This window comes from Aspergillus japonicus (assembly GCF_003184785.1).
Source record: "Aspergillus japonicus CBS 114.51 unplaced genomic scaffold BO86scaffold_52, whole genome shotgun sequence".
NCBI classification, from domain to species: Eukaryota; Fungi; Ascomycota; class Eurotiomycetes; order Eurotiales; family Aspergillaceae; genus Aspergillus; species Aspergillus japonicus.
Window position 1 is genome coordinate 161,341 of NW_020291689.1, and position 13,082 is coordinate 174,422.

The following is a 13,082-nucleotide window of genomic DNA, read 5'->3' on the forward strand; positions in this document are numbered from 1 at the left end:
CGCATTCCTCACGGGGCAGTCTCTCTCTCTCAATCCAATCCAAGCATGTCGATGTTCAACCCTGATATCAAACTTTCTCTTTCCCTGTTCACGCAAACCCCGACAGGAGAGCCACTTGGGTTTTGCACCAATCTGAGAGATCCAGGACTGTGTGTATGAGAAGCCATTCTAAACTGAACCCACAGGGAATCTTTCCAAAGCACTCTGCGCAATATGTTGAGAATAGTGTTCGAAGTATGCTCTTGCAAGATTTCAAGATTCACTGCCAAATACCACAATTTCAATCTCGTGTATTGTATCCTAAGTACTATACATTATTGCCCACCCTCAAATGCCTGTCTAAACACCCTGCGCAGCCCGACCATATCCGTCATCGCACTCGGCATGAGGAACCCTTGATCAGCGTATCTTCTCGCCTCCTCCCCAGAGTCGCAGTAAATTCCAGTAGCCTTCCCCGCAGCCTGTGCGGCTTCATGAATGGTGTGAATAGCTTTCAAAAGTTCCGGATCCATCTCCCCCTGTTCGCGCATAGGGTGACCAATATTGACCCCGAGATCAAAGGGCCCAATGAACAAGACATCGACTCCCGGCACAGCAGCAATAGCCCCCACATTCTCCAACGCAGCTTTGGTCTCGATCTGAACCGCAATGACCAGCGCATCGTTGGCTTGCTGCAGGTATTCGAGGCCAGTCAATTCGCGGACGGGGCCGCCGTGCGGGTGCTGCTCGACGAACTTCTCCACCGCAAGGAGACTTTCAAAGCCTCGATTGCCCTGCGGAGGGAACTTCGAGTACTGCACAATCCTCCTGGCATCTTCGGCTGTTTCTAGCATGGGGACCAAGATTCCGTGGGCGCCCGAGTCGAGGGCGCGTTTGATCGCCCAGGGTCGGCCCTCGACCACGCGCACAATCGGCGACACGCCACATGCGGCGGCGGCGGCCACAGTCTCGTGCATCGTGTCATCGGAGATATTTCCGTGTTCTAGGTCGATGAGGAGCCATTCGAGGTTCGAGGATGACCGGCACATTACTCGGGTGAGGTTGGTGCCGGGGAGCATCTGCCAGCCACCAAGCGAAGGGCGGCCGGCTTTGAGGGATCTCTGCAGGCGATTTGCTGCTTGCATCTTAATCAGGTCGGAGGGTATGAAGGTCGTAAATGCAGCGTCATTTGTGGGTTGTAGGTGATGACGCCGGATGGTTTTATATGGTGCTTCTTCCTCTCATACAGTTTGGGAACGTACACACCATGCACTCGACTGACAGAACCCTCGGGTGCATCGGATAACGCTCCCGAACATTAGCCATCTCAATGACCGATCGGACCCCGGCTTTTCCATAAGAAGTAGTTTTCAGGAGAGCTACTAGGGAGCTCCTCCCGATGCCTGTCGACGTGCATTTGATGAGCACACTTCCTCGGCTTCGTACGGTGTCCAGCCTGGAGTAAACGGAGAATCCATATTTAAAGTCTTTCCACCACTGTTTTGATACCCATCAGTTAACGCTCACGCAGTACTTTATCACTCATCTATCCATACCCTCTTCAGACTCAACCATGCAGACCAACGAATTGCGCGAAGTTGCGCTCGTCTTACGCACCGCCCGTGTTGAGAAAAAGCCCATATCACCACCCACCCAAACATGGCCCTCTCTCGACGCCGACAGCGCATTTGAGGTTCAGCGCATCACCGTCGACGAGGCTGTGAAGCAAGGCGACCGCCTCGTCGGACTCAAGCTGGGCAATATCGCCAAGGTTATGCAGGATGCCTTCGGTCTGGATCAGCCCGACTACGGCTTTCTCCTGGCCAGCACCTTCATCTACGAGGGTACTCCGATCTCTCTCCGAGACTACATCGCCCCCTATGTCGAGCTGGAGCCTGCATTTGTCCTCAAGGCCCCGTTGAAGGGCCCCAACATCACTGTCGCAGATGTGATCAATGCCGTCGACTACGCCCTCCCTGCCATCGAGATCATCGACTCCCGCGTCAAGGACTGGGCGATTGGGCTGCCGGACACGCTGGCAGACAATGGATCGACGGGGGCAATTATCCTGGGAGGCACCCCCCGACGACTGACAGACCTCAATCTGCGGGATACCCGGGGCACTCTGCTCTTCAACGGCCGCGAGATCATGACGGGTAACACGAAGAATATTCTGGGGAATCCGATCTCCGCGGTGGCGTGGTTGGTGAATCGGCTGGCGGCGTATGATGTCGGGCTTGAAGCGGGCCAGGTGATTTTGCCGGGGAGCTGCTTGCAGGCCATGCCTATGAGGGAGACCGGGCGCTGGACGTGCACGTTCGACGGCTGGGGGACAGTCGAGTTTGATATTGTCTAGGCCTATGACTATTCTTGGTTCCTATTTCCCAATGGTAACATATACAAGTAAGAGAAGTCACGCAAACTTCAAAGCTGAGCTGTAGTATGTAACGTACGAACCAGGCTGGAAGTGGAAGTGGAAGGGGTACGCACTGCCCCACAGCTTCCAAATAAGTATCAGTGAATGTTGCCCCACTTTCACGGTTTCCCATTTTTCCATTGTAGGTGAAGTGAATGAAGTTCAGTATGGCTCTATCTGCTCCATAGACTCTGCTTCACCCGGTTTTCTGGGAGGAGAATCGGAAGCGTCTCCCGATCACCGTTAGGGTCACCGTCAGGGCTGGCTCTCATTCAAGTTGCCGGTTTTGGGTTAGGCGGGCCATTTCCCCGCGGGCTCCTCCAAAATATGGCGATAAGTCTATGCTATGCAGGCTAGTAACGACGAGTTGGCTTACAGTAAGCACACAGTTACTAATTTGCGTTTTCTTGAAGGGAGATTCCCAAGGGGCAGAAGAAACGTCCATGACAAGGCGTGATTGATCCCCCTGGTCCTGCATGATGCACCCGCCCCTCTCTGTGACACCCCTCATCACTCCGAATCAACGCTTCATTTACAAAAGCAGAATCGATGAAATAAATCACTGACATTCGAACCATCGCAGTACAACTGAGGATAGGACTACTAGCAGTGATTGACAAAACAGCTAGCTGCCTCGAAAAACACGAAGCTACTCGATGATCTCCTCGATCATCGACTCCAAAAACTGCTTCTGCTCAGTCAAAAAAGACTTCACATCCGCAGCACTGAACGGACGCTGAGCGAGCTCGCGGTCCCTTTCCTGCTTTAGCAGTGCCCGAACCCGTTCTTCAAGTACTTCAAGCCTGTATCGCGTGTACTGAGTATAGAGCTCGGACAGGTTGCTGATGGGCCGCACACCTGTCAGCACGGTCTCATCGCGCACATGCGGCGACTTGGCTCGGAACGAGGTAATCATCGTGATTCGCTCACGTCCGCCAACTTCCTTCAAAGCTTGGTGTTCGATGTATCTTCCTTGCATGACCACGGCCGTTCCCTAAACAGCATTGTCAGCCCAAAGCAGATACGCATCCGAGCTGCAGAAGAGGTAGCTTACCATGGCCGGACCCCGCACCTTCATGATCTCCCCAGATGCAGTCCTGAGTGCAGTTTCTCCACCCGTCATACCCGTGCAGTCAGAGAGCATCGTCACGCAGACAAAGGGGTAGCTGTCACGGTGCCACGCAAAGGCGGGGAGAGCGTCATCGTTAGCAGTGGAAGTAGACGCCACCGTCTGGTTGTTGATGGAGATGTTAATAGCGGCGATCTCGTAGTCCATGGCAGGAACGAGGTCAATCCCAGCCACCTCGGAGATTCGAGACAGAACCTCCGGGGACTTCCAGGCATCGCAGATAAAGGGAGCTCGGCTGTTGATCTCATTAGGACTTGATCACTTTCACCATTAGGAGTCCATCAGTCACTCACGCAGGCCCCATGCCCCGAATAGTGTTCTTCACGAAGTCTGACGTGTACTGACAGTTATCCAGCACCGATTGGCTGAAGATCTCGGCTCTCATCTGTCTGATGGCCTCTTCGGTAAAGAGCTGGAAAGGCGCCGTGACCGCATTGGAAGAGATTCCCTGGCCCTCGAGGCCAATCTCCCTCATCGTGTAGATTTTGCTGGGAGGCTGGTAGTTCAAGTGTGTTTTCGGATCAAAGCTCTGCTTATCAGCTAGCTGGGCTCCATCGATGAGTGACTGTGGTAGCTGGTTGGTGGGCCTGGTGGCTCTTCTGGTCGTAGGCCCAACCACCATAGGCGGCGCCGTTGCGGTCATCACTGCGGTCAAAGACATGCTGAAGTGTAGTGTGTTGGAAGATAGAATGTTTGTTGGTTTAGATGTTAAATTCTTATGAGATCCAAACGATCAAGTACATTCGACGTTTATATAGAGGAGACCGCCTGATTGAACTCTCCTCGTCAACAGGAGCTCATTTCTTAGATGAAGCCAAAGCCGTAGAGTCCGAGGATCGGATGAAGCTCCCGAGAAGCTCTCATCAATCTATACGAATCAGGTGCCCTTTTTCTCACCCCCGATGGTCGTTTCAAGGTAGGCCTTCTCTACCTCCCACTGCGGAGTCTCTCGGAAGCCCTGGTCGGGTTCTGATCGCGAGCTGATCGCGAGAGTCAAAAAGCCATTACGTGAGAGATACCGATGAAGGCCTGTTCGTATAAACAGCAAGGGACGATCATTTGTGTCCGGACACCCGGTACTCTCCTACCCCCCTTCTTCGAGCCCACTTTCGTCTGCACTCGCAAAAGGCGCCACCCCCGGTTTGAGATCAGGGATCAGAGATACTGTTCCAATCAGCATGAACCAAAGTCAGAAGCTCGTATGAATACTGAAATACGATTTGTTCCGGTCAACAACGTCTACTTTGTCTCTTTCTTCCCATCCTGTTGTTCTGTCCTTAAATAGATGCTACCCCACACCTCACAAGACTTTGTACCATCTATACTCTATTGAACCCTTTCAGATTATTTCCTCTCTAGCTTCCTTGTCACTAAGATGACTAAAGACAAGGCCCTTTCTGATGACATCCAGGGCGCCACCCGTGATCCCGGTCCGGATAGCCAGGATGTCATGAAGGCGGAGCTCGTCGATCCAAATCCCCCAAATCAGCTTCAACGCCGCCTCGACAATCGCCAAATTCAGATCATGGCAGTGGGAGGCTCGATCGGAACCGCTTTATTCATCAGTATCGGCGGAGGACTGGCCAAGAGCGGACCGCTCAGCCTACTGCTTGGCTACGGCATTTACTCTGTGATCTTGGCCTGTGCTACCAACGGATTGGCTGAGATGACCACGCTGGCTCCCATCCCCGGTGGGTTCATTCGCATGTCGGGCAAATGGGTGGACGATGCCTTTGGCTTCATGGCCGGATGGAATTTCTTCCTCTACGAGGCGATCTCGATTCCATTCGAAATCACTGCTCTCACTATGTTGTTGAAGTTCTGGACCGATGCGATTCCTACGGCAGCAGTGTGCTGTGCATGTATTGTCGCTTATTCGTGAGTCTCTCGACGTGACTGAGGCTGTTGATCACCATGAAGGCAGTATAGACTAACAATTCCCCTTAGTTTGCTTAGCATCTTCGCCGTCAAAATATATGGGGAAGCCGAATTTTGGGGATCAAGTGGAAAAGCTGTTCTGATCACCCTCCTATTTTTTTTCACCTTTGTCACCATGGTCGGTGGCAACCCTCAGCATGATGCTTATGGGTTTCGTCACTGGAAGGACCCCGGACCCATGGCCGAGTACCTGCACACCGGAGCACTCGGTCGTTTCGAGGGTGTTCTTTCCGCCATCTGGATCGCAAGTTTCACGATTGCTGGTCCAGAGTATGTCAACCTCCTCGCAGCCGAGGCGAAACGCCCGCGAGTGTACATCAAGCACGCTTACAAGGTGGTCTACTGGCGCTTCGTCCTCTTTTACCTGATGGCCGCCTTGTGCGTGGGAATCCTCGTCGCCTATAACGACCCGACACTGGTAGCCATCTTTCTCGACAACACCGACAGCGGCGCTGGTGGATCGTCTCCGTTCATCGTGGCGATGCACAACCTGCAGATTCCGGGCCTGCCACATCTGATCAACGCCCTGTTGTTGACGACGATCTTCTCGGCCGGCAACACGTACATGTACTGCGCAAGTCGCAGTCTGTACGGGCTGGCACTGGATGGGCGGGCGCCCGCCATTTTGACCAAGTGCACCAAGAACGGCGTGCCATTGTACTGCGTGCTGGTCGTCATCTGTTTCCCCCTGCTGTCTCTCCTTCAACTGGGCGATGGATCCGCGCAAGCCCTAACCTGGCTAACCAACCTGATTACAGCGGGAGGCATCATCAACTACATTGTCATCTGCGTGACATATCTTTGCTTCTACCGTGCCTGCAAGGCTCAAGGGGTGGACCGGAGGACCTTCCCTTATTTTGGCCGCTTCCAACCCTACACCGCTTGGGTCGGGCTCGTCGGGGAGTGCCTGATCGTGGTTTTCTACGGCTACGCCAGTTTCACTCCCTGGAACGTGTCGGACTTCTTCACTCATTACACCATGGTCATTGTGGCTGTCATGCTGTATCTCTGCTGGAAGCTTGTCAAACGCACCCGTGTGGTCGATCCCAGGGAGGTCGATCTGGTCTGGGAGATCCCTCTCGTTGATGCGTACGAGGCGAGCCTGACGTCGCCTCCAGTCGGGTTCTTCACACAATTACTGCAACTGGTTGGCTGGACGAAAGGACAGATTGAGGGTGAGGTCGACAGTCAGATATGAGTGGGGTTTTGAGCTCTCGGCAACTGTAGAGGCACTGCATTCACCGATGAGTGATATGCTTCGATCCACTGAGACAGCTGAAATGAGATACTCAGGACCCATGAATCAATTAAACAGCCTTTCACTAATTTAATGCATGGTGGTGCAGGAGTACAGTGTGAGGTGGCCTCGGATGAGTCTCCCGAGAGGAGCGACAAGGAAGAGCCAGTAGCAGTGCCCCGGACCCCAGCAACACTATTAGAATCGGTCGACTTTCGTACCGTATCTATCTGTCAATCTCGTTCTCGGTGAGAGATACCACGCACTAACTGACTTTGGAATCTTGGACGACCGAAAATGCGGGGTAACGAAGTGGAGCTCGCATGTAACTTCTTATCGCTTCCGATTGACGACTGCTCTTTTCCACCTCGGCTTGCAGGAATCGAGCGCAACAATTCAACGTGCCCCTTCACTCTTCCCATCTCTAATACCTCGAGACCTTTGTAGGATCGAGAATATGCAGGCCCCAGCCCGTAAAGCCCGAAGAACTGCAAACGCGTCAGTATATTCCCCAAACCGTCGATCATGCTCTGATTTCCCGGCTAGATGCGTCGCATGTCGTCAGAGCAAGATAAAATGCTCTGGTGAAGAGCCCTGCATCAATTGCCAGCGACGCTCGGTGCGATGCGAGTTCGCCGAGGGCGTCAACCGGGTCGTGGTCTCGGAGAGGTTCGTCGATTGTGGCCATAGGTCGTTCGTGCTGCCAGATGGTAACAGAAGCCATGCACCAGATATCTGCGACGCTTGGAGGCGCAGGTTCGGAGCCAACAAGCACTAGCCACCATGGAGAATCCGATCATGTCTCCTTCGAACACACCTCCCGTGGCTGGAGACAGCTGTCCGACTGAAGCTGCAATGTCAACCTCCCGTTCCGCACCACTCCGAGAAACGTCTCCTGCGAGCCAAGAGCGGAGCATCTGGACAAGTCCCTTCGCTCTCCCTTCGACAACCATCAAGAACACAAAGGATAACAAGCGAACTTGGAGTACGTTTCTATCTGCATGTCCCAGGGTTCCGCTTGACCATGATACTAGTCTGGCTGGCACCGTCGTCCATGTGGTCATTCACCACCCGCCTCACCATCCTCATGACCGAGAAGCTGCATCGTCGATATCCCCACAACGCCCCGACCTTGCGCGCCAAAGAAATCTATCCCCTTCGCTGGGACGTCTGTCCAGCCAGCAGACCTCCGGACATAGCCGGCCTGCCGTCTCTCGATTACTCGCTGTACCTATTCAACACGGTCAAGTTCCATCTGGGGCAGTTGCGGTTCTTCAACGAAGAGCAATTCGTCGAGCGTCTGCGGGAATTCTACCACGGTAACCCCGCCGCGATAGCCATGGAATACCGTCTTTGGCTCATTCAGCTCCTCTTGGTCTTATCCTTCGGAACGGCTCTGCTGTGTCGGGCGAAGAGCCCGGATCAGCCCCCGGGTTCACGGTTCTTCGCCCGTGCCATGTCTTTGATGCCTGACCATGCGTCCCTGTGGAAGGATAGCTTGTTGGCGATAGAGGTACTGGCCCTGGCTAGTCTGTACCTGTATTCGATTGACCAAAGGGAATCCGCACATATCTACGTAAGTGTACCACTGGGCGCAGAGAACCTTTTGATGCACAGGGCCGGGTTTTGTACTGAATAAGTCGAATGCTACAGCTCGGGCAAGCGATCCGAGTCGCACAATACGAGGGCCTCCACACTCAGCTCTCCGAGGAGCAGCTGGGGTCTGAGACTGTGGCCCGATGCCGTCGTCTCTGGTGGACGCTGTACATCATGGATCGACACTTCTCCTACTCGGTCGGACTGCCGATGACCACCCAGGATCGTGACATTAGCACGCCGATCGATCCTCCCGAGCACTGCTCCCAGCAGGACCTTGCTCTGAGTCTCCATGCGAAACTATCACGACTGCTGTCATATATCCTGAGCAGTGAGTTGGTTCCTTCCCTGCCACCCAATGAACGGTGCCCTAACTGGGCGTGAAGCGGTATACAATGCGGAAAGAACACAGTTGCACGTCTTTCTGGACACGACGAAATCGATCCTCCAGACGCTGGCAGGATACGCGCACGAAATGGAGGAGATCATCCAGATCCGACTGCGCAATTCCCTGGACACGATGCCCCGAGGCACGCAGCACATTACCCTACTCTATCACCAGGTTCGCCAGTCCCATCTCCCCCAACAGCAGACCGCAACCCGCCCCTTGAAACACACTCCACTCACCTAAATCACCAACCAGTGCGTAATCGTAGCCACGCGGCCCCTCCTCCTCTCCGCCCTGATCGACCGCCTCGAAACCCTGACCCACGACGGCCTCGACACCAACGACTTCCTAACCCTCACGAAGCCCCTCCTGTGCATCGGGATCAAATCCGCCGTCAAAACCATCCAGATCCTTTCAGGCACCGACAGTCTTCTCGGTAGGTTATGTATTGTTTCCTTCCTTTCTTCCAGGAAGAAAGTCACGACCTAACTAGATAACCTCACAAATTCTAGAGGTATTCCTCCTCTACGACCTCGAATTCACCTACGACGCCGCCATCCACCTCGCCCTGACCCGAACCCTCTTCCCGGAACTCCTCACCACTCCCACCACACAAGATGGTCCCAGTCCCAGCCCCAGTCCCAGCCAGCAAGCCCACTCCATCCTCGACGCGATGATCTACCACGGAAACCGCATCGCTCACGCCCGGAAGGAAGGGCTGGTGCACCTCGAGCGGCTGCTGGAGGAGGTGGCCGTGTCGGTGTCGGTGTCGGTGTCGGGCTCGGGTCGTCGCCCCGGCCGCCCGTCCTCGTGGCAGACGCATACACCGGAGAGTCTGCAGGTCCCGGCGGGAATGATGCAAGGGGGTGGTGGTCACTCCACTGCCGCCGCCGCGGGTGGGCTGGTGGGGTACGGCGACGGGGTGGCCGGAGAAGAGGAGCTGGGTGGACCGTCGTACACGGCGATGGAGGATCCACAGCTGGCGAACGTGGAGTTTCTGGAGCAGATTGGGATCTCGTCCGCGGAGTTCTTGTCCATCGTGGCGCAGATAGGGCCGTTGAAGGGGGTGGACGGGGTGGAGGGTGGGTGAGGGGGGGAGTGAGGGGCTGTTCCTGTTCCTGAGATAGGCATGTGTGAAGGGTCTTAGGAGCGATCGGGAGACTAAGCTACGCAGTGCTATCCACATATCGGGTGTTATTGATCGGACCATGTACCACAGAAGCACAAGGCCCGGAAGTAGAGAACCTGGAGTCTTTATATGCCTGCCTGTGAAAACTTCCTCTGGAGGCTAAGTTCCCTAACTATTACAGTAGAGCTCTAGAGCTGCATCCAGCCAGATTCCTTCAGCAGAAACCAAACAGCCCGCTCCGGCATTTCCTCCCCCCTTGATCCCCTTGCGCGCAGTTCTCAAAAAGACTACAAGACCTGGACGACATCGTCGGAATGCCCGGCCGTCGCAATCAGCGGCGGCGGGCGCTCGATCTTCTGCCGGAAGATGTATCGCTTGATGAACCACGGCAGCCACACCGTCAACTCGTAGTTGATGAATCTCTTCGTCGGGACGGAGAAGACCTCTGGACGGATGTATCAGCAATTGTTACCTTGTAAGTGGATGGGAATGACCGCGCGGACTTACGATCGATTTCCTCCAAGGTGAGCTGCTTGGTCTCCCGCACGAAGCAGAAGATCATGAACCAGGCGATCAAGTTCAGGCCCGCGTAGAATCCGACTAGATAAAGGCGATAAAACTCAGATACATATGGTCTCGCGTCGAAAACGAGTCATTTTTTCACTTACAGGCACCAGTCGGGGTCATGACGGTCTTCATCCGAGGGAAGGTCAAACTAAGGATACCAGCTGCGTGGCTGTTAGCTGCATGGGCCCCTTGGTCTTGGCCAGTGAAGAATAAAAGGACTTACCGAAGGTATTGTTGATGCATACAGCCCAGGCCATCCCTTGCTCACGCTGGATGGTCGGGAACACCTCGGCCGAGTACTGGAACGCCACCGGCCCTTCCCCTAGGGAGTAGCAGATGGTGAAGAGGTAGACGAACCTTCGCTGTGGTCAGTTAAAATCAATGCTGCTGGGATGGTTCTGGGGACGTACAGAGCGACGGGGCCAATCTGCGCACCCTTGCTACCGTTGTCCTTCAATAGGGAGAGACCGGCCGCCAGGAGGAAGATGCACATGAGGGGGAATGTCTGGATGGGCGTTAGTCGGGCGTCTTTCATCATCACTCAGACTCTAGGGTAAAAGAAAAAGCAAGGCCCAACTCACAATCAAGGTCAGAGTTCGGCGTCCTTTGGTATCGATCAGGAACACGGTCGGGATGGTGAAGACGACCTGGATCGCGCCGTAGCCCAGCGAGGCGTACAACGCCTGGGTCGCGCTATATCCGGCGTTCTCGAAGATGGTCGAGCTGTAGAACGAGATGACTACAGAGCGTCAGAGACAAGTCTACCCGGGAGCGAGCATGACTCGGCCAAACTTACTGTTGATGCCGCACATCTGCTGGGCGATCATGACGGTCGAGGCGCCGTAGTTGGCACGGCGGATGCGAGGCACGGCAAAGCAATCCCACAGCCGAGCAAAATAGCCCGCGCCCCGCGCTTCCCGGAGTTCCTCCTCGTAGATCACATACGAGTAGTAGTAGTCTCGGGCGGCGATGATGGGGTGGGCGCGCAGACGCAGCATTGACTTGAATCCTTGGGCGTACCGGCCGTGCTTCATCAGCCAGCGAGGGGATTCCGGGCAGAAGAAGATCCCCAGCCCCAGGATGAAGGATGGAATGAAGGCGGATCCGAGCTGCAGGCGCCAGGCGATGCGGCCGGTGTCTTTGACGATCACGTTGGCGGCGAAGCCCAAGAAGATACCTTGATCAACGAAGTCAGCAGGGTAAATCGGTGGGATCTCGATCCGATGGTAAGGGGGGGGTAGCGCACCTGCGACGACCCACAACTGCCAGAACATGACCAGAGCACCTCGAATGCGCGCAGGCGCCATCTCCGCCGAGTAGATCGGTACCGTGGCGTTCTTGGCCCCAATCCCGATGCCCATCACGAACCGAGCAGCGAACAATCCTTGCCACGACTTGGCGAATGCAGATCCAATGGGAGTGGCGGTCAGACAGCACGCAGTGACAAAGATCTCGCCTCTTCGGCCCAGGTAGTGGTTGAGCGGATCGACAATGAAGGCGCCACTGCATAGATCACCAATCAGTCCTGCGATGAAGCCCAAAAGAAAGAATACCATCGGGGAGTCTCGACACTCACATCATCCCGGCCGTCAAAAAAATGATGGCGTTGACCAGTCCCACAATCCACTCATCTTTACCGTCCCCCGCGATGCCAAACTCCTGGGGGAAAGAGAGGTTCGCTCCGTTGGACCCGGTCTGATCCCAACCTTGCGTTGCGGCGCCAATCGCACACAGGGCAATTGAGTACCAGAGCATGAACGGGCCATGCCACTTGTGATCCCTCTCGTAGATGAGCGCAGCACGGTCCTGGTCGTTGAGTTCAGGAATCGACTCGAATCGCTGAGGGTCCCGCGCGACCAGGGCAGCACGAGCGATGAGATCGGCGTGCTCGGACATTTCGTGAGAGTCGGCGAATGCGCGAGCGTCGAGAACCACCTGCTCTGGAGATTTGCGCTTCAAGCGAGAAACAGTCAGGGTCCCGAATTCGCAAGGAGTTCAACCTGTGCGATGCTCACCGTCAGAGGGTTCTCGATCAGATTGAGGGCTGGTCCGCGAGCCGCATGAGGCAGCTCGGGCTTGGTGATCGGGGCGACATTCTCATTGTGAGAGATCACGTCCGCAGACGTCTTCTCGTTCATGGTGGATGGATCAGTCTGAGGCGGATGGGAGGGAGGTTGGTCTGGGAAAGATGTCTCCTGACGAAAGCCTCATGGGGATTTAAAGAAACCAAAGGGGGTAAAAGGAAAAAAGAAAAAAAGTGGCTCATTCACCGCATATAGGCCAATACATTCACTCTACTCCGTACCTCCCCGTGGGGTAATTACAGTACTGTACAAAGGGCATGGGGACACGGACTCGTAGCATTGTCAGCACTAGCAACAAGACCGATCATACGAGCGTATGCCCATCTGACAACCAGTTAGGGCTTGGCTGGCTGCAGGATTGGGCGGCTGGTGGCTTTTGCCGCAACCCCACTTCCGGCGCTCAAAGCGCCTGGGCTCTTAGCCTCTTGCTGCTCTACACAACACACAGACCGGATACTCCAGAAATCGGACATACCCCGGATCCCCAGATCGCTGGTGGTCGCTGGAACGTGGTCGGCCACGATAGTACCACAAAGCCTCCCAAATTCCCAGGGTAGAACCACCGAGCCTGATTGGCGGATCAAAAGACAAGGTTTCTGACTCTCTGTTAACAAAGCCG

The 13,082-nt window shown here is 55.0% G+C and overlaps 6 protein-coding genes across 6 annotated transcripts; 3 read left to right on the forward strand and 3 right to left on the reverse strand.

The window, feature by feature from the left end:
• Positions 1 to 314: 314 nt before the first annotated feature.
• Positions 315 to 1,124, reverse strand: BO86DRAFT_437585 (HpcH/HpaI aldolase family protein; the record flags this gene model as incomplete). The annotated part of the gene is made up of 1 exon (XM_025676065.1): positions 315 to 1,124. The coding sequence occupies one exon, from the start codon at positions 1,122 to 1,124 to the stop codon at positions 315 to 317; it is 810 nt and encodes a 269-aa protein (XP_025524783.1).
• Positions 1,125 to 1,378: 254 nt separating this feature from the next.
• Positions 1,379 to 2,335, forward strand: BO86DRAFT_437587 (2-keto-4-pentenoate hydratase; the record flags this gene model as incomplete). The annotated part of the gene is made up of 2 exons (XM_025676066.1): positions 1,379 to 1,390; positions 1,559 to 2,335. 2 exons carry the CDS (start codon positions 1,379 to 1,381, stop codon positions 2,333 to 2,335), a joined length of 789 nt encoding a protein of 262 aa, XP_025524784.1.
• A 709-nt stretch (positions 2,336 to 3,044) lies between these two features.
• BO86DRAFT_437590 (uncharacterized protein) lies at positions 3,045 to 4,205 on the reverse strand (the record flags this gene model as incomplete). Its single annotated transcript, XM_025676067.1, has 3 exons — positions 3,818 to 4,205; positions 3,450 to 3,759; positions 3,045 to 3,389 (listed from the first exon to the last, which is right to left on the reverse strand). The coding sequence occupies exons 1-3, from the start codon at positions 4,183 to 4,185 to the stop codon at positions 3,045 to 3,047; spliced, it is 1,023 nt and encodes a 340-aa protein (XP_025524785.1). The 5' UTR covers positions 4,186 to 4,205.
• A 769-nt stretch (positions 4,206 to 4,974) lies between these two features.
• Positions 4,975 to 6,660, forward strand: BO86DRAFT_319730 (AAT family amino acid transporter; the record flags this gene model as incomplete). The annotated part of the gene is made up of 2 exons (XM_025668259.1): positions 4,975 to 5,402; positions 5,472 to 6,660. The coding sequence occupies 2 exons, from the start codon at positions 4,975 to 4,977 to the stop codon at positions 6,658 to 6,660; spliced, it is 1,617 nt and encodes a 538-aa protein (XP_025524786.1).
• A 465-nt stretch (positions 6,661 to 7,125) lies between these two features.
• BO86DRAFT_437592 (Zn(II)2Cys6 transcription factor) lies at positions 7,126 to 9,773 on the forward strand (the record flags this gene model as incomplete). Its single annotated transcript, XM_025676068.1, has 8 exons — positions 7,126 to 7,197; positions 7,246 to 7,368; positions 7,431 to 7,684; positions 7,734 to 8,275; positions 8,353 to 8,626; positions 8,682 to 8,857; positions 8,939 to 9,119; positions 9,196 to 9,773. The coding sequence occupies exons 1-8, from the start codon at positions 7,157 to 7,159 to the stop codon at positions 9,771 to 9,773; spliced, it is 2,169 nt and encodes a 722-aa protein (XP_025524787.1). The 5' UTR covers positions 7,126 to 7,156.
• A 98-nt stretch (positions 9,774 to 9,871) lies between these two features.
• On the reverse strand, positions 9,872 to 12,544 carry BO86DRAFT_391489 (putative facilitated glucose transporter). Its single transcript, XM_025672614.1, has 10 exons — positions 12,395 to 12,544; positions 11,956 to 12,332; positions 11,626 to 11,882; positions 11,176 to 11,556; positions 10,961 to 11,118; positions 10,790 to 10,884; positions 10,603 to 10,736; positions 10,481 to 10,540; positions 10,320 to 10,412; positions 9,872 to 10,257 (listed from the first exon to the last, which is right to left on the reverse strand). Exons 1-10 carry the CDS (start codon positions 12,515 to 12,517, stop codon positions 10,100 to 10,102), a joined length of 1,836 nt encoding a protein of 611 aa, XP_025524788.1. The 5' UTR covers positions 12,518 to 12,544; the 3' UTR covers positions 9,872 to 10,099.
• Positions 12,545 to 13,082: the final 538 nt, after the last annotated feature.

Coding starts and splice junctions, on each gene's coding strand:
- BO86DRAFT_391489 (XM_025672614.1), bottom strand. CDS start 12,517: ATGAACGAGAAGACGTCTGCGGACGTGATCTCTCACAATGAGAATGTC. Junction 11,119..11,175: donor GCAGATGTGCGGCATCAACA/GTAAGTTTGGCC, acceptor GACGCTCTGTAG/TCATCTCGTTCTACAGCTCG. Junction 10,413..10,480: donor CATGACCCCGACTGGTGCCT/GTAAGTGAAAAA, acceptor GCCTTTATCTAG/TCGGATTCTACGCGGGCCTG.